The sequence below is a fragment of the Euphorbia lathyris genome, chromosome 8, assembly GCF_963576675.1.
Source record: "Euphorbia lathyris chromosome 8, ddEupLath1.1, whole genome shotgun sequence".
In the NCBI taxonomy this organism is placed as follows: Eukaryota; Viridiplantae; Streptophyta; class Magnoliopsida; order Malpighiales; family Euphorbiaceae; genus Euphorbia; species Euphorbia lathyris.
The window spans coordinates 13,011,857-13,035,792 of record NC_088917.1 but is presented as its reverse complement, the minus strand read 5'-3'; the positions used below and the strand labels follow the sequence as shown (position 1 = coordinate 13,035,792).

General features: G+C 34.9%; 1 protein-coding gene across 1 annotated transcript; it reads right to left on the bottom strand.

Annotated features, from left to right (window-relative positions):
- Positions 1 to 16,247: 16,247 nt before the first annotated feature.
- LOC136202484 (topless-related protein 1-like) lies at positions 16,248 to 23,714 on the bottom strand. Its single transcript, XM_065993138.1, has 25 exons — positions 23,601 to 23,714; positions 22,844 to 22,956; positions 22,560 to 22,739; positions 22,328 to 22,441; positions 22,085 to 22,243; positions 21,674 to 21,854; positions 20,615 to 20,750; positions 20,460 to 20,533; positions 20,219 to 20,372; positions 20,039 to 20,148; positions 19,876 to 19,945; positions 19,715 to 19,788; positions 19,536 to 19,631; positions 19,360 to 19,455; positions 19,151 to 19,278; positions 18,826 to 19,057; positions 18,553 to 18,723; positions 18,313 to 18,447; positions 18,112 to 18,222; positions 17,805 to 17,984; positions 17,580 to 17,708; positions 17,403 to 17,498; positions 17,124 to 17,312; positions 16,870 to 17,036; positions 16,248 to 16,728 (listed from the first exon to the last, which is right to left on the bottom strand). The coding sequence occupies exons 2-25, from the start codon at positions 22,924 to 22,926 to the stop codon at positions 16,521 to 16,523; spliced, it is 3,273 nt and encodes a 1,090-aa protein (XP_065849210.1). The 5' UTR covers positions 22,927 to 22,956; positions 23,601 to 23,714; the 3' UTR covers positions 16,248 to 16,520.
- Between the last annotated feature and the right edge of the window lie 222 nt (positions 23,715 to 23,936).

The following is a 23,936-nucleotide window of genomic DNA, read 5'->3' as shown; positions in this document are numbered from 1 at the left end:
CTGGTCAAATTGCTGACGTGGCGTGTTGACTTTGTGTTGACCGGTCATTTTTACCTGTTGTACACCATAATAGGAGGTCATCTATAAGGTGGTACATTTGAGTACGAAAAAATGATAGTTGTACATCAAAGTATGAAATTGGATAAAAGTTGTAAGCGGTGAAAATGCAAATTGTTGTAACCCATTGGGAATGATAGAGTATAAATATTTCCTTTTAGTATTAATGCATTGGCACCGCCCAAAAAAAAAGTATTAATGCATTGGGAATGAAAAATTTCGTATGAATGTTGATATTAATTTTTAATTATAATAATTAGTAGTAAAACAAATGTAATTTTGAAAAAGTCAAATTTGTTATTAATGAAAAACTTTAAATTTAAACCATTGGATCTTAATCTAATGGCTATTATTATAGTACCAATGAATGGTGATAAATAACCCATTTAAAGTGAATCTATATATATATATAAAATATGTGTAATTCGGTGCGGTTCGGTTTTTTTTACATTTTTTGTTAAACCGAACCGAATACCGAAATACACTTAAAATTAAAACCGTTACCGAACCGAATTGTTAAAAAACCGAACCGAAAAACCAACTTCACTCGGTTAGGTTCGGTTCGGTATGCGGTTTAAACCGAACCGATGCACACCCCTAGTAATGGGGATTTCTCATCCCCACCCCATTAAGAAAAATGAGGATAAATTTATTCTCATCCACTATTAGTGGGTAATAGGGATCCCCGTAGATATACCAGTCCCATTTTGTAACTTTTTTCTGAACCAATATCAAATATATACGATTTACTAAATATAATTTATTTTAAAAAATAAACATAAAATTGTGTAACTTCTGATGATGATTAAACACAAACACCAAATAAAAAACCATAGATGAGAAGTAAATCAACTTGCCTTATTAGAGAAGAATAGAGATGAGCAAACCAATTTAACGAATCGAGTGGAAATTGTGAAATAGGATTTCCCAATTTATAAGGTTGAATTATATAGGATGTTAGAATTTTCATAACTCTAATCAAAATTGAAATTTTATTATAATAGGAGATTAGGAATCAGGAAGTTTAATTGTTTAGAATTCAATTGAAACAGATGAAAATTGTAATTCTATTCAAAATGGATTATGTAGGATACAATTGCATTTTAAGATTATTATTTTTTTTTGTAAATTATATTAGTATTTAATATATATAATATAAAATATAAATATTTTTTATATTAATATTACATTTTAATGGGTATAACGGTAATGGACTGGGGATCCCCATAAGGTGGGGTTAGCTATTACTGTTCCCAACTCATCCCCAACAATGAGGATAATTTTTCTTCCCATCCCTAATCCTATAAAAATAAGGATTCTCCGATTTTAATGGAGCGGGATCCAATGGATATGGGTATTACCCGGCCATTGACAAACCTAATCCTCTATCAAGTAAATTTGAGAATCAATCTATACCCAAATAAAAAATTATTTATGAGAAAGGACAAGCAAAAACTATATATATATATATATATAAAGAGAAGATTGAGATAAAGGATCTCGACAGTGTATCCACAGCTACTATTTTTACATGAGATTCAATGCAAATAGTTAACTCCGCCTGTGAGGGTCACTTGGTGGCCTTTACAGCCGGTCCCAAGCCCGGACAAAGGAGGAGGGTTGCGGTAGGTTTGTGGCGGCCAGCGTAAAACTTAGCCACATCTTATGACATGAACCATAATATAAATACCGTTGGGGCGTTCCCTACTCAGCGACGCGCTGCACTTCCTAGACCCGGGTGTAGTGATAAATGTGCAAGGGTTGCTAGGTCGTCGCCCCGAAGCGGCGCGCCACCCCAGGACCCGGGGGTGGTGTCAAATATGCAAGGGTTGCGGGTAAATAAGCTAGTCCACGGTAATGGTAGGGGTAGGGGTAAGGGTAGTAGGTTACGCTTTGGGACATGGAACATAGGTTCTTTGACAGGAAGATTAGCTGAAATTGTAGATGTTATGAAGAGGAGGAGAATAAATATATTATGCCTACAAGAAACCAAGTGGGTTGGAGCCAAGGCTAGAGAGATAGCTCCTTGGGGTTATAAGCTTTGGTACTCAGGAAAGGATAAGGGTAGAAATGGAGTAGGTATTCTTATTGATAGGGAGTATATTGATGAGGTAGTAGCGGTGTCTAGGAAGAGCGATAGAATTATGAGTGTTAAGCTAGTGATAGGGGATGAGGTTGTGAATGTCATTAGTGCATATGCGCCACAAATAGGATTAGATGTGTCTATAAGACAAGCTTTTTGGGATGACTTAGAGGAAGTGGTGCAACAGGTTCCTAGGGATGAAAAAATGGTACTAGGGGGTGATCTCAATGGACACGTGGGTTCTAGGCGAGATGGGTTTGAGAGTGTTCATGGAGGGTATGGTTTTGGAGATAAGAATGAAGCAGGAAATGATATTTTGGAATTCGCATCAGCCTATGACTTGAGTATCATGAACACATGGTTTATGAAGAGAACATCCCACTTAGTGACTTATCGGAGTGGCGGTAATGCGAGCCAAATTGACTTCTTCTTAGTAAGGAGTGCTTGGAGAAAGAGTTATATTGATTGTAAGGTGATCCCTGGTGAGAGTACGACAACCCAACATAGAGTAGTGGTGCTAGATTTTCGAAGTAGGAAATGTATAAGAAAACAAACACCTCAAGTAGAGACTAAGATTAAGTGGTGGAAATTGCAAGGGGAGAATCAACAAAAATTTGTGGATGAGATGACCAAAAAAGATATTTGGACTTGCAATATGGATTCAGATATAGATTCAATATGGAATAAGATGGAGCATAGTATAAGGGAAGTAGCGAAGGAAGTTCTAGGGGAATCTAAAGGTAGCATGCCACCGGGTAAGGACACATCTTGGTGGACAGAAGAAGTACGACAAGCAGTAAAGAGTAAGAGAGAATCCTATAAACTATTGGGGAAATGTAGGAGTGACGAGAACTACGAAAAATACAAAGAGGCTAAAAGGGAAGTAAAGAAGGTCATACGAGATGCTAGAGCAAAGGTGAATCGGGATCTGTATACAAGATTGGATACGAAAGAAGGGGAAAGAGACATATATAGAATTGCTCGGATGAGAGATAGGAAGACGCGAGATCTCGGAAAAGTTAAATGTGTGAAGGATGTGGACCAGAAAGTCCTAGTTGGAGATAAGGATATCAAGGAACGATGGAGGTCCTATTTTGATGACTTATTTAATGGAGATCGCCAACAAGATGTTGGAGATATAAGTATCCATCACGATATGATAAATCATGAATGCCTGCGGAGAATTCAAAAGGGTGAAGTCAAAATGGCATTAAGTAAGATGAAGTTGAAGAAAGCAGTAGGACCTGATGGCATCCCTATTGAGATTTGGAGATGTTTGGGAGAAAGAGGAATCGAATGGTTGACGACGTTCTTCAACAAAATTTGGAGAAACAATAAGATGCCATCAGAATGGAGGAAAAGTACCTTAATCCCTTTGTATAAGAACAAAGGCGATGTCCAAGATTGTGCCAACTATCGGGGAATCAAATTAATGAGTCACACTATGAAACTTTGGGAGCGAGTGATTGAACAAAGGCTAAGGAGGACGGTGAAGATCTCGGAAAACCAGTTTGGCTTTATGCCGGGAAGATCAACTATGGAAGCCATCCATCTAATGAGACAATTAATGGAGCACTATCGAAATAAGAAGAAAGACTTGCATATGGTTTTCATTGACTTGGAGAAAGCATATGACAAGGTACCAAGGGAAGTACTTTGGTGGGCCTTGATAAGGAAAGGCATTTCGCGGAAATATATTGACATCATAAAGGACATGTATGAGGGAGTATGCACGAGTGTACGTACTAGTGTTGGGAAAACTGAAGAGTTTCCTATTACGATTGGAGTGCATCAAGGTTCCGCACTAAGCCCATTTCTTTTTGCCATCGTTATGGATGAACTAACAAGTTCACTTCAAGATGGTATACCATGGTGCATGCTGTTTGCAGATGATATTGTGTTGGTTGATGAGACGAAAGAAGGAGTGGAGATGAAGTTGGAACTATGGAGGCAAACTCTAGAATCTAGAGGCTTTAAGTTGAGTCGAAGTAAGACAGAATATTTGGAGTGTAAGTTTAGCGGCCGTAGGAGTAGGGAGGCAGGGACAATCACCCTAGATGGGAGAGTTGTTCAGGCCTCGGATTGCTTCCGGTATTTAGGATCTATTATCCAAACGGATGGAGAAGTAGATGGAGATGTTGCCCATAGGATTAAAGCTGGTTGGTCGAAGTGGAAGAGTGCTACGGGTTTCCTTTGTGATCCCGGCATGCCTAATAGATTGAAGGGAAAATTCTACCGGAAGGCAATTAGACCAGCATTGTTATATGGTACGGAGTGTTGGGCAGTGAAACACTGCCACATCCATAAGATGTCGGTGGCGGAGATGCGTATGTTGAGATGGATGTGTGGTCACACGAGAAAGGACCGGGTGCGTAATGAAATAATTAGGACAAAAGTAGGGGTTACATCTATTGAGAATAAAATGAGAGAAAACCGACTAAGGTGGTTTGGCCATGTGAGACGTAGAGCGCTTGATGCGCCGGTTAGGAGAACCGAAGAGTGGCAAAGGGATGTAGTGGTGAGGGGTAGGGGAAGACCTAAGCAAACTTGGAGGAGGGTGATCGAGAGTGATATGAGTTTATTGGGAATTGAGGAAAATATGGTAGTGGATAGGACGGAGTGGAGGGAGCGAATCTGTGTCGCTGACACGACTTGATTTTCACGGTTTTATATGATGGTTCATGTTAGCCGACCCCGAATCATTTCGGGACTAAGGCTTTGTTGTTGTTGTTGTTGTTGTTGTATTCAATGCAAATAGTTAAAAACCGCAGTCCGTAGCAAAGCAAAGATGAGACTCTCATAAATCGCCTTTAGCTCTCCATCAAAGAGCAAGACTTTAAAGAAATACCCGTTGAAACAAGAACGTTATCATTCAAATTGCGAGCTACCAAACTCGCCCTTGTGGCAAGGCCATTATCTCTGAATGCATCACAATTAATTTTAATGATGTCATTTGGAGGAGAATGCTAAACCTTATAAGGGTAACGATTAATTAAACCCGTTTTGAAAGATCTTCAACTTGTTATTTGTTTCCACTCTAAAAAAAACTTATGGCTTTATCTGCAAGAACTCGAGCATCTAACGACATACATATTTATTCCTTCTAAACCATATACACCAAAGAACCACCAAAGTTTTGTTGCTCACCTTTATATATTCCAACATCTATTCATGCGGATCGGTTGTAAGTTATGTTGCACAGAAACGGGCATAAACATGGAAACACAAATGGACAGTAAAAAACTTTATTTCTAAAAAACATAAAAAAAAACTACCGCGTAAGGAAAACATGTAAATATTAAAACTATAGAGACATATTTATAAATATTAGAAGTAAAATAATAATAATAATAAAATGATATTTATACTCATCTGATTACAATTGTGAGCATAAAATAGAAATTATGAAATGAAAATTATCATCAATTAAGAAGTTCTAACTAAAGCGGATTTAATTAGTTGGAATTGGAATTGAATTATGTTACCGGTGGAAACTCATTGATTTGAAATGAACGAGTGAAGAATCAAAATGATTCTTTCCATATTTCTCATTGAGGAAATAGAAAGTACACGTAAAGCTCATAAAAGCTAAAAATAAAAATAATTAAATGAAATTCTAAGAGCTAATCATTACGCTAATTATTGCATCAAATGGTGTGTACGATCCTTGCTTCTCATTGGTTGATGTCATTTAAAACGAATTGATAGCATTGATGTGTTGTCTTCTAAGAGAAAAGCGTGTTTAGTTAGAAGAGAGAGAATCAACTAGAATTGTTTGAATTGTGCGACCGTTGAAGAAAGTTACTTTTGGTAAGTTTCAAAAAGTTCCGTTCACTTTCATTTTTATTTTCATCTTGTATAGCTTAATAGAAACGATTTCTTTAAACCATATTTCATTTCCTATTTTCAATATATTTAGGAAAACACGTTTGAAAACATATTGTATTGGTTTCTGAGAAGTTTTATTTCCAAAACGGACACAAAACACAGAAACACTATTAAAGAGGAGTTTACATACAGTATAGATTGCAAGCATCTTATCTCATCTTGCATCATTATGTGTAGTAATTTTAAAACGAAGAAAACACACTTTTTAAAAAAAAAATTGGTTATATTCGGCCTACTTGTAGAAGGATCCCGTTGATCTTCGGGCTGGCCCTTGCCTATGGAAAGAAGATTGTCTAATCAATTTGTTAAATAAGCAGTGTTAGCGATAGTCATTGTCTCAAATTTAATTCGCACTAAATAAACCTGTAATGAGATGTGAACAACTTTTAACGTGACTAAACTCCGAACAGAATTATCACAATAAAAATATACGTAGTTGACACTAAAAATAATATATATGCTCATTTACTAAAATTGTAATAGTATATATACTTGAATTGATTAAATATTTTTATCCTCTTTCTCTCATAATGGGTCTAGAAGTTGACTTTTGAATTGCTAAAGGAGAAGCCAATCAGTTACAAGAACAATCCGTCAAAATATTCTGACGGAATTTCCATTCTGTAAGATATGTCCGTATAAAACACTACATAATATTTTTTGACGGAATTCCGTAAATTACTGACGGGGTCTAAAAGTTGACTTTTGAATTGCTAAAGGAGAAAGTCACTCAGTTACAAGAACAATCCGCTATAATATTGGGTAAATTACATACGTGGTGTACAACTTTTGCCCCATTTCACACTTTGGTGTACAACCTTCAATTTTGCACATAAAAGTGTATAACCTTTTGATGACCTCCCACTAAAGTGTACAGCCGGTAATTATGACCGGTCAACCCAAAGTCAACACGCCACATCACCATTTTCATCCTACCCATTTTAAAAAGTGGGACCCATAAATCATAAAAAAAAATTAATTTGATACATTTTCTCTTTTACCCCTATCACTCACTCTCTTCATCTTCTTCCCTCTTCAAATTTATTTCTTTATCTCTCTCTCCAAATTTCTTTCTCTCTCTTAAATTTCTCTCTCTCCCTAACCTCTCTCTCTAGTTACAAAACCAGACTTGACTTGCAACTGAAAAAGCCGATCTTCAGGGGCAAAAACTTCTAAATTCATGTATTGATTTTGAATTTTTTTATTGCAGGGGCAACAGTGAAATTACAGTGAAATTACGAGGCCCACAAATGAAAGATCTCACTTGTTTCTGCTCCCAATCCCGCTTGCAGCAAGATCACCGATCTCCACGGTGGACTCACCGGCGGCATCTTGAGGGAAAGAAGAAAACCAATCTTCAACTGAAAAAGCTTTTTAATGGCAAGAAGAAAGTTACTCTAATATAGAAAGAGAAACCCATCAAAATTTGAATTAGAGAGAGAGAGAGTTAGAGAGGGAAAGAATTAAATATGAACCATAATACATTTTACAGATTTAGAGAGAGAAAGGATAGAGAGGGAAAGCTTTAGAGAGAAAAAGGGTAAAGAGAGTGGAAGTTTTAGAGAGAGAAATGACAAAAAAATTGAGGAAGAAGATAGGGTTTTTTTAGTAATTATATAAAGGATAAAGGGTACAAAAATAATTTCATATTAGGTGGGTCAGCTTTTGACTTTTAGAGAAGTCAAAATAGTGATGTGGTGTGTTGATTTTGGGTTGACCGGTCATAATTACCGGCTGTACACTTTTAGTGGGAGGTCATCAAAAGGTTATACATTTTTATGTGCAAAATTGAAGGTTGTACACCAAAGTGTGAAATGAGACAAAAGTTGTACACCACGTATGTAATTTACCCAAGTATTATTGGCTAAATTACACCCATGGCCACTTAATTTTACCTATATTAACGTTGTGACTACTGAACTTTAATTATTAACGATATGGTCACTGAACTTTACACTTTTTAATACTAGTATCCACTCAGCTTTAACTAACTCAAAATGAAAATATTTAAGAATTAAAATTATTAAGAACAACATTTACCATGAAATCACATTTTTTTATTTTCTAAAATCACCTTTATTGGAGCTTTTTGTCTCTAAAAATCCATTTCTCTCTCCTAATCAAACAACACTAAATGATTTCAAACCTAAAATTTTCAAGAATTAAAGTTTCTTAGAATATCATTAACTCTTTGAATTTTTATTTTAAAGTCGTCAACGGTCGTTTTGAGATGTTGAGTGGCCACTGATGTTAAAAAGTGTAAAATTAAGTGGTTATACTGTTAAGAATTGAAGTTTAATGGCAATAATATTAAAATGAGTAAATTTCAGTGGTTATGGATGTAATTTACCCAAGTACTATTTAATGAAGTTAATTAGATAGGTGCTAAATTAAATAAGGATGAGTGATACGAGAAACCCCGATGTTAAAGGAGAGTGTCATTGGATCAAAATCCAATGGTCCATGATTTAAGTTGTCATTTAATATTAAAATGAGTTTTACCTGATGACATGTTAGTTGTAACTTGGAATATTGTGTTTTGAAAAACATTTTCTCTTTCCTCAAGATTTATTCTAACTTTCAAGATATAACCAACTTCCAAGAAATAATTTATTTTCCTGGATGTTTTTATTTTACATAAAAAGACATATTCTTTTGAGTAATTTTGTATCCGTCTAATCAATGTTATATGCACTAAATTTATTTCTCTTAATAAATGATTATTCATTGGGAATACGAAAAGCTTAACATTGAGAATGTACAACATTATTTATGACAACCAAATACAACATTAATTATGTTCTAATTAATGGTGTTGTCCCCATATCTGGAACGTTACTGAACTGAAACATCACTGAACTGTAACATTACTGAACTGAAATATTGCTAAACTAAAACATTATCGAATTGAAACATTACTAAACTAAAACATTACTGAACTAAAACATTACTGAACTAAAACATTACTGAACTAAAACATCATTGAACTAAAATATAACTGAAATGAAACATCACTAAAATGAAACATTGTTGTATTGAAACATCACTGAACTGAAACATTACTGAACTGAAATATTACTAAACTGAAACATTACTCAACTGAAACATTACAAAACTGAAACATTACAAAACTGAAACCTTACTAAACTGGAACGTTACTGAACTGAAACATCACTGAACTGTAACATTACTGAACTGAAATATTGCTAAACTAAAACATTATCGAATTGAAACATTACTAAACTAAAACATTACTGAACTAAAATATTACTGAACTAAAACATCATTGAACTAAAATATAACTGAAATAAAACATCACTAAAATGAAACATCGTTGTATTGAAACATCACTGAACTGAAACATTACTGAACTGAAATATTACTAAACTGAAACATTACTCAACTGAAACATTACAAAACTGAAACATTACAAAACTGAAACATTACTGAATTGAAACATTACTAAACTGAAACATTACTAAACTAAAATATTTGGGTTATGAGGTTGTTGCTTGACTTTAGTTTGAATATTTGGGTTAATCTGTTCCTGGTCGATAGTCTTACTCATACCATGAACTACTTTTGCTGGAGGTGATGGATCCACTTCTATAGTTTGCACCATCACTTCTTGTACTGTTTCAATTGACTGTGAACTGACCAATATCTCTGCTCCCCTTCTCCTTTTCCGCTCTTCCCCCACTTCTAAACCAACCTCTAGCTGTTTGCCGTTGTCTAAATAAGTTTCTTTTATCTCAGAATAAAAAATGCTAACCCGAAAGTTCTATGATAGATGCCTGAGGTTCTTTTTGTATTTCGGTTGTTGCAGCTGCTCTGATGAAACCCCTACTTTTCCCTTACTGATGTGTTCGAGCTTTCTGCCCCTGTGGCAACCTCCTCTTTCAGCTATCTTTCCCCTCCTATAAGATTTATACGTTGCACGAGAGCCTTAATGGAGACGTCCCAAGCTCGAACAATCTCCTCTTCCTTACTTCGAAAGTAAATATCACAGTGACGATCTAGATGCCTAATTAGCCCACAGATGAAGCAAACAGTTTGTAATTTTTCATATTTGAAGGTACAATGCAGCCATTCTCCACTAGCCCTCCTAACCTTTTCCCCCCTCTGTAACAGTTGCCTAATATCTAGACAAACTCTCAGCCGAAGATAACTTTGTTCATTCAACCATTTATTCTTGGGATCCATAACGACAAAGGAACCCACAAAATTCCCCAACTCTCTAACCACCGACTCCGAGAATAAATTCTGAGTGAGACCATGAACTTGGACCCAGAAATTGACATGAGTCAACTGAGCTTCAGAAGGTTCCTCACCTTCTTTCAAAGAGTACGAAATTAGCAAATGATTGTCAAAGGTCTATGGACTATTATCCATAACCCATTTCAGATCATAAGGGTGATAGAAATGAAATAAAATCAATTTCTCCCCTAACTTAGAAATCATCATCCCCTTACTCGACCTCCAGATGCTAGCCATACGGTGCTTGAATATTTGAAAATTGAAGTTGCGGTCAGTTACCTGAGAACCCACCAGGCACCATTTGTAGTTGATTGCATATGTACCAGTCGGAGTCGCTTCGAACTCAAATCCATCGTTGATGATCGTAAGTTGTTGGAGCTGTTCTTCCATGCCGAAATTCCGAAGATCTGTCTCGTCGGAAGGAAGAATCGGTGCATAATGGATGTTGAAAGGTGAAGGAAATCAGTAAAGATGGAAACTCTAGCCGTCAAATGAGGGAGAAGACTCTCAAATGGAGTATCGCTCTCAACAAGAGCAGCTTTCCTTCAAGAGTGTATTATTATATAGCATACAAAATAGAATTAAAAATGAATCATATTAATAACTTACTTTTATTAATATAATAATTTATTTACTTTGCTATCTATGTAACACCCGTATCAAATTCTGTTTTATTTAATTAATATTTAACTATAATAGATAGTTAAAACGTCATTAAAACAAGCAGCTGTTATAAACACATCGATTTATTAATTGACCAAGTTTTACATCTCGAAACTTAACAATAAGTCTATATTAGACTGCAACGTAGTTTAACATACTGACTATCCTGACAGTTGAGCCGCTATTCAATTAGTACCTTTAACCTGAAAAGAAAACTGGTGGAGATGGGGTGAGCTTGAGGGCTCAGTAAAATAGCTAATTATATATAACACAACCACACACGCATATAGTTCAGTTTACAAGCATTTAATAATGATTAGAAGACCAAGCATCAAAACACGACTTTTACTATTTATTTATCTATTAATATCTATTTTAAGGGCCCCACTTGCCAAGTAAAAGTATACTCAATGGTTCACCGGTCGATTCAAATTATCACAATCTCAATCTCAATCTCATCATACTATATATATCAACAGCACAGGATACCTTTCCTCGCACCACCCTGGTGCGTAGCAAAAACAGCACAGAGTATCTCCTGCATCCCGAGATACTCCGACACTAGCCTCATGGACAAGTGCCTAACAAATCATATATCAACTCAACCATAGTTACCATCAATACGTACACGAATGAACCATTGAATATAACTTCATCAAGACAAGCTATTAATTATTCTCAATTTCTTTCTTTACCAAACACATCCAATATTCGATTTTCTCAATTATTTCATAATATTTAATATCAGACTAATATGTATGACACTAGCCGCATTCATTAAGCAAGTAACAATAGTCACATAGTTTCAGCTATCATCAATATTATCACCGATAATAAAAAAAACACAGACGTCATCAATCGTTATATATTTACAAACTTAACACATCAAGCAACGTACTACACCAACTGTCCATTTAACGATCAAGTACAAAGAACATACAAATAAACATAATTAAGTATATAATTAGCCACTTACTTCTATTCCGAAAACAGAACGCTGAAATAACAAACGATCATCTATCTTCAAATTAATATATGTATCTTCAAGTGTAGAATAAACCTATTTTTTTTTCTTTGTTTCTGCGGCTCCCCCCTTTCCCAGCAAAATCAGATATATACACACACAGAGAAAAGAAGTGTAACCTAGTTAGAATTCTCTCTTTTTTTAAAAAAAAAAAAATAATTATTACTCTCTTTTTTTTATATATATATGAGTAACATTTTAATACAAACACATTACTACTAATTGACTACGGCTATTTCATTTTGAAAATTATTATTTCTTTCAAATATAAATATATAAGAATATTATTTTCAAATATAATTATATAACATTAATATTTGTGTTATTAAAATAATAAACCTTAATTAATTTAAAAATCCCAATTTCAAAGATTTAAATATATGAATATAATAATGGGGAGAAAATCTGATGTCCCCATTTCGGTGTCCCCTTCCATGTCCCCCTCACAAAAAGTGGTCTCTTTTAATTAAAATAATATATTTTATGAGCCAATGGGACCCACATAAATTTTTTTCCGGGCGTTACAATCTATCCCTTACATGTTTTCTTAAATGTGGGTTACATAATAATAATAATAATAATAATAATAATAATAATAATAATAATAATAATAAATATGCGTTACATAATTGCATAAGCTACTAACTACAATGGGCAATGAACATGTAAGCATAATTAAAAATTAAAGAGTTGAAGATATAATATGTGATGCAAACTTCTTTTTCTAATAATAGTATTATATTTTTTAACGAATGGGTGCAAAATTTGTAGTGCATAACATGTTTTTTAGTGCATAAAAAATAAAAAATTATTTTTTATTAAACCAATGTTAACTTATTAATGGGGTGTTTGGTAGCTGCTTTTCGATCTCCTGTTTGCCTTTTTACTTTGAAAATGAGAGTTTAAGGTGTTTGGTTAGACACCTCCTGTTTGCATTTTGTAGCCGAAAAGTAGCTTTTTATAAAAGCAGGGAATCCCTGCTTTTTGGAACAGCAGCCTTTTCAAACAGCAAACAGCAAACCGTAACAGGAAACAGGAAACAGCAACAGCAACAGCAACAGCAAATAGCAGGTAAAACAAACGGACTCTAAGTTGATAAACTTGTTATTAACTTGCTATTATCCCTATCTAATAAATGTACACATTTTTCCATAGTATCCATGGATGGGTAATACCCATTGAGAAATAATCCATATATATATATACACATATATTTGATTATACAAGTTTAATTTTTTTTATTGTTGAAATAATTACCTAATATAGATATATTTTGGAAATATTTCAATTTTTTGTTGTTGTTGAGGTAAATTTAATGAGAAAATATAATGATTTTTATTTTTTATTTGTTATTTTTAACTTAATTCGGTTTGTTCGGTTTAAACCGAACCGAACCGAACCACATATGTCGGTTCGGTTTTAATTCGGTTCGGTGTGAATTACTTTGATCATTTCGGTATTCGATGTTTTCGGTTCGGTTCGCTTTTGTACCGATGCACACCCCTACCCATTACGAATGGGGATGGGGATGGAATTGCTCGTCCCATCCCCAACCCGCTCCATTGACAAGCTTATAGAGGATTGCCTAGAATCGGTTTAAAACCTTAAGGGGCCGTTTGTTTTGGGGGTTTCAGGAAAGGGTAAAGGAATGATGAGGTTTCATTTCTTTTGTTGGTGTTTGTTTTATCAATTCAATCATTCCCTTTACCCTCTTTTAGTTTTGGGTTTACCCCTAACTCCTCTAATCTTATTCCCCCCAACCCCCTATTCTTGTTCCCCTCATCTCATTAATATAGACATATTATTGTATAGAAATTATTGTTAAAAATACAAGTCTAGTTTATTACTTCATTTGAACCAAACAACCACAAATGGAATTATGGGTATATCATTCCCTTTGTGGAACTGAAACAAACAGAGAAGGGAATGTAGAGTCATTCCATTTCTTTCTCCTTGTTTCCCTTTCTTGATTCCATTCTGTTACCCCTATTCGAACCAAACGCCCGTAAAATTTTAAACCTTGTTTTTAATGATAGCTTCTATGCTTTGATTTTTCTTTATTAAAAAAAATGAAGTACTGTTTTGCAGATGGAGTATTGTGGTATTTTGTTTTTATCGAAATAAAAAATGTGCTTATCGACATTTGCAAATTGAGGACTTTTGGGTTGACATTACCAAATTTTGCAGTTAATGACCTCAAAATGAAATTTTTTAAAAAAATAAAGTTATTTAGTATCACATTTAATATATAACCATATTTTTTATCTTTCAAAATCATCATTTTTGGATTCTTACTCTAAACATTAACTTTCTATCCCCTCACCAAACAACACCTAAATGACCTCTAAACATTAACTTTCATTTTCAAGTCATTAACGGTCAAATTTTCCAAATTAAAATTGTTTAGTATCACATTTACTATGTAACTATATTTTTTATCGAAGCTTTCTTACTCTAAGCATTAATTTTCTCTCTCCTCACCAAACAACACCTAAATGATCTCAAAATTATAATGTTGAAGAATTAAAGTTGTTTAAAATATGATTAAATTCTTGAAAATTTTCATTTTCATATCATTAACTGTAAAATTTGGCAATATTGACCTAAACATCATCGATTTGTAAATGTTGACAAACACATTTCTTGTTTTGACAAAAAAAAAAAAAAAAAAAAAAAAAAAAAAAAAAAAACCCACATTCCTTCATTTGCAAAACAGTATAATCACAACAGTTTCTTTTGAAATTAACCCTAAAATAATAATACTATCCACAATGATGCATTTAAGCTATTAGTAAGTGAAAATAGACCCAATTTAAGGCCCAAATTGAAGTCCAATTTTCACAAGTTGACAACATAATCTTCAATCAGCCAACAGATTTTCAACTAATACCATACCATACTTCTCCAAGCAATGGCTACAAATTTATTAACATAAGTGCTTTTCTTCCTGTTACCATTCCGAGAGCTCAAACATCATAAAAAAAATGAGAAATTCTACCTGGTTCGGAATCGGAATCCAAATTATGTGTTCAGCTTTCTTATAACAATAGCAGATTCTATAATAAGCTTTCTTATAAGAGTAGGGTAGTATATGCTCTAATATATAGATTCTAAGGGGTGTTTGGTTTAAACTTCGAAATCGGAAACGGAATCGAAATGGAAATTTGACGGAATCAGAATCGGACTGACTATTTATTTATTATGTTTGGTTCAATTTGGAATTGGAATCTGATTCTCTTTGAAGTTGTTTGGTTCTTTAATGGTCGGAATCGAGATGAATATAATTTATTAAAAATAGTTTAATAAATAATAATAATAATCATCATAACTACAATAAAAAAGAATATTAAAAAATTCAAATTACCCTGATAAATTTTTATTATCATTATAAAAAAAGCTATATTATAAATTGGAGCCGAAAAACATTTTTGTATATGATAATCATAATTTGGAACCAAAGAAAAACCATAATTTGAATGGTTAGTGGTAAAACGTGGGTGTGGGTGGTGAAGAAAACGTGTAGAATTTTTTCTTCTTTTAGGAATAGGAATTTGATTGATGTGCAGAGAAGGTGGAATCAATAATTGTCATAATTAAGGGAATGGATTCCTATTCTCAAGTTATATTTGTTTAACTAAACATTAACAAAGGGAATAATTCATTCCTATTCTTATTCTATAATCTAAATTTATCTAACCAAACACTAAGCTTTGAGTATATTTTACTTATGAATCTTCCAAATGAGTTATTGCACGTATCGAAAGAAAATTTGTAGAGATAATCCGTCTAATACGATATATTTCATATAATTATATAATATAAAATAGTAACAATGAGGCTAGAATGTCACTTCCTCATTTTAGTGATAAAAAATATAATGTAATATATAATAAATTAATTTTAATTATATTATTATATTTATCTTTATAAAAATTATTTAAAGTAAATACAAAAATAAAATAATAAAATTTAATTTAGATAATATCATTAATTTTAATTATTAAATTATAAATTTTTTTAATATTTATATGTCAAGATGAATCCGTACATCGCAAAAACCAAAAACTAGTTATTATTATTATTATTATTGCACATTTAAATCATATATAATCAATGAAATAACCCGAATTTAACACCCTACAAGCTTAGAAATCCATGGCAGCAGCTTATAACTATTGAAGTTTTTCCTTGAACCGAATTTCATGTTATTATAAGGGTTGTTAATTTCTAACACGATAACACAGTTTATAAAGGTAATCCATCTAACATGACACATTTCATACTTCTTTTTTCTGCATTTATATCATATACGAAAAGATGATACGATTATGACAGGACAATCCAGATTGACAATCCGAATTGACACCCTGTTGTAAGCTTGGAAATCTACGGCGAGGCTTATAACTAGTGCTTGAACTAAATTTCATGTTATTATTTCTAGCCTATAAGCTTGTAAATCCAGGGCAATGGCTTATAACTATTTATATGAAAATTCTAGAGAAAGAAACTCTATTTAAAACGATATACATGAAAAGGAGGCTTTTCATTTCAGTGGTTTTGATCCAGGGAAATTATTGTAGAGGCAGGAGGAGGATGATTACTTGCTGAACCATTCTCTGAATGAGGTGTAGTCAGATTCCATCTCCCTACCGATTCCAGAGGCTCCAAGACGATAACACTTCCGTCCGTTAGCCCTATGGTGAACTGCTCCGGTTCTCGAGTGCTTGCAGCAATCGCAAGTGGGTATACTGTAGAACTGCAGCAGATGAACAAATGTAATGAGCATTCAACTATCGGATGTATCAGGAAAAGATTTGATGTGGTTGTCCGCGTTAAAGATTTTTCGATATGAATGCGTGAAAACTGTAAGTGAAGATCTAGTTAACAGAACAAGAACCTGATATCTGATGGAAGATAAGCGGAAGGACTTATTTGAATTCTAGCTTCGAGATTAAACGAGCTAAATATGCGCACAGTTCCATCCATGAAGCTACTGTATACTAGCTGGCTGTCACATGAGAATGTTGCACTGGAGATTGGTGCCGAAAAATCTTCAACTGTCCACTGGGATTATAAACAAACGAAACGACAAGGTGAAATATTTATGCATATTTGGTGCTTTAACAAAATACATGTTTAAGATTAGATTACCTGCTTTATGCATTCGAATTTTGTCATTTCGTATATGGCAAGCTGCATCTCATGCACGACGAGTATGTGGGTCTGATTCTGGTGAAACTGAACTTGGGTGTTTGACAGTGGTGGAGCCACTTTACCAGCCGGAAGTTGCACAAAAGTATTCTTTTGTCTTTCCCACTTATCACAGCTCCATACTACGATCTGAAAATGAAGAAACGCCGATAATCTACTCTCGCTAACAATCACACAGGACCAGGACAATTTATATTTCAGAAAAAGATAAATATGAACCTGAGAATCTGCCCCGGATGATACGAGCACATTCAGCGCAGTGGAGAAGGCAAGGCCAGTGATTCTCTTAGAGTGACTCTTTAGCTTGCACTTGGCCTGCATCGAGAAAGATAGCACTCAAATCGTTGGACGCTTTTGTTTATCTTCATATCATCAGCAACCAAAACAGTATCGTACCTCATCAGCACGAACATTATATATTAGTATTGTGGCATCATCCACGCCTATTGCAACTATGTTGTTATCTTGAGGATGAAAAGCAAGATATGTTGCAACGGGTGGTGGAGGGATGAATGTAGCCATTGTCTGCAGTTGAAGGATAGGTCAGAAAAATGAGGCAGCCTTTTCTTGTCTAAGCAGAACCAGTATTCTTAGACCCCCAGTATAAAATTTCAGGATTACCTTAAATGTCATGGTGTTGAACAAGGAAACTTTCCCCCCTGAAGCCGACATGATATATGAATCATTCTTAGACATGGCAAAGCAGGGCAGAACCTCTTCTTTGTTAGCTTCAGGTACATCATTGGTCATTAATATGCCGGAAGGTGGTTGAAACAAGTGAGGGGTAATCTTGGTTGTCACCTAGTACATGTAACATTTAGTTAAAAAAAAATCAAAAAAATGAACTTCGTTTAGCTTTAGCATCAGGTAGACCATGTTGACATAAATTTAAAGGGGTTATTTTTTTCATAAAATTTGACGTTGGTACCTTCCCACTTTGTTGAGGGTCTGTTTGTAGCCACCTCCATAGGAGATGAATACCATTTGAGGCTAGTGCCATAATCCCATTGCCGGAATTTGTGTAGGTTAACCTTGGAATCTGCGTTTGTTAAGTTTAGGAGAGCCGGTGAAAATTTATTTCTATTTTGCATCAGCAAAGCTAAGATATATGGCCAAACAAGCAGAATACCTTATCTGTTTTGACATGAGCAGAGAGCTTTAGTGACCTAAGCCGAGATGGATCATTAATATCAACAAACTTCCATACCTTGGTTTCTTCAGGTAACCTTGGTTTTATTTCTTCCAATTTCTTAACATCACCATTCTAGAAAATCACAAATAGTATCAGTTGACATACATAAGAACACCACAACAAATTAAGATGTTTATAGCAGTAAAAGAAAACAATGAAGTGGACAGAAATTCTAACCATTGTTAAATTCTCAGATGCAATTCCAAACCTAGAGGCGGGGAGAGGTTGGCCTTCAGTTGCACGCATCAAACGCAGCCCATCAATAGTTGCCAGGATCTTGATTTTATGATCATTCGCGGATACTGCCAATAACGTTCCTTCTTTGTTGAATCGAATTCTCGGATTTGCCTTCAGAAAAAGAAGAAAATTTTACACATATTAATCTATTAGAAATTTTTGTTTCTAATGCATAATACATATTACACCAAATATGAGAATCAAATCCCTTACTGGTATGCCTCCCTCAGCATCAGTCATTGTCAAGATATCAGGATTATTCATATCCCAAAATTTGATTGAGTAGTCGTCACCGGCTGCTAAGAACTTGTTCTTGCCAATATCAAACTGAATAACACCCCTTGCACGTTTTAATCCATGGTATGATCTCTTTATGGTACCTTCCTTTTCATTCCATTCCACCATGTGTGACGCTCCCCCTTGATTTGTCCCACAAGAAAATAATCTAAAATATATACAGTAAAAATATTCAATTTTTCAGCTTGACTTTTAAATGTACAAGGTTTCCGTAAAATGATACTTCAGTCTGCTAATTAACCTCTTTCCATCAGCAGTGTAGGCCAATGTGGTGCATGCTAAACCAGGAGCATTAAAATCAAGCTTAGATCCCGTTGAGTCATATAACCAAGCCTTTATTTTTCCATCCACTGATGTGGAAAAGATAAACTGAGAATAGAAGCACCACATTTGGGTAAGCGAATAATCATATAACAGAGAAAAAAAAGGCTCATTAATCAGAGTCCTTACATGAACATTTTCTCTCGAGTAAGGGCAGATAGAATGTACAGGAGCATCATGACCTTCTAAAGTAAAGAGTTTTGCACCAGTAGCCACATCCCACACCTGAAATTTTAAAAATAATTACAGTTCATTGGACTAACTTTCTATGGCCAAAATACCATCATTAGTCTTACAATTATTACCTTGATAGTCTTGTCATCACCGCAAGTAATAACAGAGAGTTGCTTGTGCGGGTTGCAGAATGCTATATCATTTACACTTCCAACATGAGCATCAATCTACAAATCAAGACATTAACTTTTTGAGGAGTTGGTTAACAAAAACTGCAGATGTATTTTGGATGCAATTTTTACAAAATCACCTCCAAATGATTCTTAATATCTTTCCCACCATGATAGGTATATAACTGCACCACGTGCTTAGAGTGGGCAACTCCTGTTCGGAAAATCATAAGTATTCATTAAATTTGCTGCAATAGTAATCATATGCGAACATTCATTATTCCTGTTTTAAGAATCCTACCAAATAAAGAACCATCAGCACTCCATAATACGCGTCTAACAGAAACAGATGGATCTTTGACTATAGAAGCCTGAATTTGATCAAGGTCAACTTTCAGATTCTTCTGATAAAAAAACCTTCATCTTGCTAAAAGAATTTACTATGAGTGCACAAAGGATCATACCTTCAGTGTCATTGAGCTTGCTCCGATATCCCACACCTGAAAAGTTTTAGAGAGCAACTTCTCCCTAGAACTAACTTCCCACAAGCTAACGTCCCCAATTAAAGTTCCAACTGAAAATTTGCAAACGAGATCAACATACTCCACAGATTGACAGCACCAAGAATACCCACAAGAACTAACCTAGAAGTAAAGTTTGTTGAATAGGATGAAAGTCCATGCTTGTGGGAACAGAACCCTGATTTAAGGTACGCGCCACAGTCTTGGGCAATTCATCAACTGTACTAAAAGCCCCGCCATTATGATTTTGACCAGAATTACTTCCAGGTAATATCATCTGCAAGGAAAATAGCAGGTAAATAAAATATCATTAAGATACCAGATAATGAAACCATGTTATTTGTAGGTAGTTACAAGTGCTTACTCTGTCTGAAAACCCAGATATCCTTGGTCTGGAAGCATCAGAGTCCCCCGGACCCTTTGGAATTGCAACCATTCCTGATATTTAAGTGAATGATTATGTTAATAAACATAGGGGGAAAAGAACTAATCATATACATGTATTGAGAAAAGGAACACCTGGATTAAGGCTGCCAAAACTTAATCCACCTCCATGAAGACTTGGATGATTTATGGTAGCAGGATTAGACATCCATGTGGTCAGTGGAGGTTGAACTGGTGGTAGTGCTGTCGGTGAAGGTTGGAAGAGCTGATGCTGCAAAATTGAGAAGAAAAAGAAATCAATGGCTCAACAAAAAATGAGTAAATAAATAATGATGCGTCCTGTTATGTTTGATTCAAAGTTTAATAATTAGTTATGAAAAAATATTTAATATATTTTAATTAGTAGAGTTATATGTAATAAATAAGTTAAGTGTTAATACATTGAAGGAGTGGCAGGATACTCAATCAAAGGGGATGAATGTTGGTGCCCAGGTTGTTCCAGGTGAGGCAGGGTCTGCTTGGGGTGCGATTCGCTGGTTACGGCCTCCTCCAGCTCACTTATGCCTCTATTATCGCCGGGTCAGGCCTGCTGGGTTTAGAGGCCATGCTACGGGACTGCAATGGCAAGTTTTCTGGAGCTTTTTCCAAACTTGTGCGGGGTGATTACTGGCCTCGTGTAGGGGAAGCTATGGGCATTCGGGAAGCTCTAAGTTGGCTCAACAGAAAGGGTATGGACGACTGTCTTGTTGAAACCGATGTAGAGGTGGTAGTTTTAGATCTTAATCAATCTACCTTCAGGCCTTATTACGACCTTGTTCTTGATGATTATAATAGGTTGATTCATTCGTTTAATGATGTTAGTATCATTTTTGCTAGTCGTTCTGTGAATAGTGTTGCCCATCAAGGCATCCTATTCTATGTCAGGACTAATGGAGTGACATACTAGTCTTCCAGATTTCATTGTTCAAGCATTGTATTCTGATTCTATTTAATGCATAGTCTTTTCTTTTTTTTTTTTAAAAAGAGAGCAAACAACCACCAATATCAATAATAAAAATAGAAAGCAAGTGGAGATGTAGATTCTCTAATTTTATTATTTCCGCTATTTATTTTATTTACTTCTATCTGAAAATCCCAACATGTCCAACTGACAGATGAAAATGTGATGAAAAGAAAGTGAACTCAATCACTTACTGCATTTGGAGCCATTGGTAGAAGAAAACCTTCTGTTTTCGGAGCAGAACCTATGAGCTGATTGTTTGCTGCGAGGTGGGCATATGCATCATTGGCATTTCTACAATTATGATCCACAAAGAGAGTTTTTATATCAGGATTTTGCCTTGGATTTCCACAAAGAGAATGCTGCCAGTTCAAGCTGTCAAATTACATAGTAATTGTAATCGTAGACAATCAGAATTTGCATAGAGTTCAAAACAAAATCGTGTAAAGAAACCAAACTTTTCAAAACAATATTACTCAAAAACTCTCAAATTATTTAAATAAACATTCCCATTTTCAATTGTACAAAAGCATAGCAATGCAACAGCTATTTGAGGACCAAAAAAGTAAATTTATCTGTTGGTCTTGTGATAACCTTCGTTTTACCTTTGATTGATAAGCATCCGTAACCTGGCGCCTTTTATGACAGGAAACCGCAACTTGTCACGTAATAGGGGATTACCCTCAATAAGAGGCTTCAGCTCAGTAAACATAGCTGCTCTTGCTGTTTTTGCATCTCTATATCCTTTGAGTGGCTCAGTTTCCCTGCAGTATTCCCGAAGCATAAAATAGTCACCAACATAAGAGTGAAAAAGAAAAACTTTGTACCTGAGTAACAAACAAGCAAACCTGAAATTTTCTAATGTGATGAGCTGAGTGATTTCTTTGAACAAATCTACATTGAAAGTAGAAAACACCTTCAAATCCTTTATGAGGATATCAACAGCCTTGGCCCGATCATTCCTAGCCAAATACAAGATCACAAGGTAGGCACAACAAAACAAGGGAAAACTGAGCAAGGCAGATTGTGAAAATGTGTGCTATATGAACCTAAAAGGATACCAGAGATTCAGCAACTTACTTGTCCAACGCCTCAAGGTACTTTTGCTTTCGAATTTCAAAAAACATTTTCATGGAATATTTGTTATCATCCAATTTAGTGAACCCTGAAAGATACTTCTCAACCTCATCCCAATCACCATTCATAATAATCTCTTCAAAGTAATTCACATTAAAGTAGAATCCCGATTCTTGCTCAAGCCTATCCAAATAATTAAAAGCCAAAACAAAATGTCATGTCACCAATTTTATTTTTTCAAAAAAGGTTAAAAACTCTACAAGCCTTTTTTTTCAAGTTTTATATACCTATGAAAAGTCCCTCTGTACTTTTCTTCATCAAGGAACTGAAAAATTAGGAATATGAGGTCTCTACTGAGAGCAGACGTCATCACAGCTGCTAGTCCTTATCTAACGCCGCCCTTCAAAACAGCACTCACTAAAATCAACATTAACAACAACACATTCCATATGCATTTCGTCATACACATGAAATCGGACAAAAATGAATCACAAAGAGACAAAAAAACACAAACCAGCAAAGATCCCCTCACTTCAATTTTAGATAGAAGAAATGCCTCATAGAAATCTTCGTCCGAGTAAAATCAAGATAGCAGGCAAAAACAACAAGTAATACGATCTGTAATAAACACAGTTGAGAGAAAAGCGAACGAGAAAGGAAAGCAAAAAAAAAAAGAAAAAAACGGAAATGGAGTTCTTCATTATTCATTAGTTTCCATTTCGGTACTATTTACAGTATTAAGATAATTAACTACCGTAACAAGATCCTCCGCCGCAGCAAAATCGATTCGAGCGACGAGGAACCAACAGAGAATTTTCAACAACAGAGAATTTTCAATTTCCAAAGCAGATTGACGAGGAAATTAAAAAAAATTAGGGTTTATCAGAGATTAGAAACAGTAAAGTAGCTTTAACCGATTGAAATTGAAAATGCACAAAAGTAGAGTCTAGCGAGATTTTCCGAAAAGAAGAAGAAACAAAAGCAAAAGCAACCATTCGCCGTGACTCCATAGGTAAAAGCAAAAAGAGAAGAAACATAGCTCACCTCGAAACAGACCGTACGAAAAAACAGAGCTATTTTCTCTCTACTCTGTAAAAAAACTCTCTGCTCTTTCTCAGAAGATGCTTCTGCTCGGGTTTGGAGGAAAATCGAAAATAATTTATATAGTGGAGGCGGCATTTTCGAGGTATAAGTAGGTGTGCTTATCAGATAAGTACACGGATATTGATGATAGGTCGAGTCATTGTCAATAAAAGAGTCCGCATGGGTCCCGCATGGCAAAGACTAAAGACAGGTGTCTTCGCTTTGTTAAAAGGGAACACTGACGGTTTTAGTGTGCGGTGACGCGCTTGAAAAGGTGGAGTGAAGTGTACGCGCTTT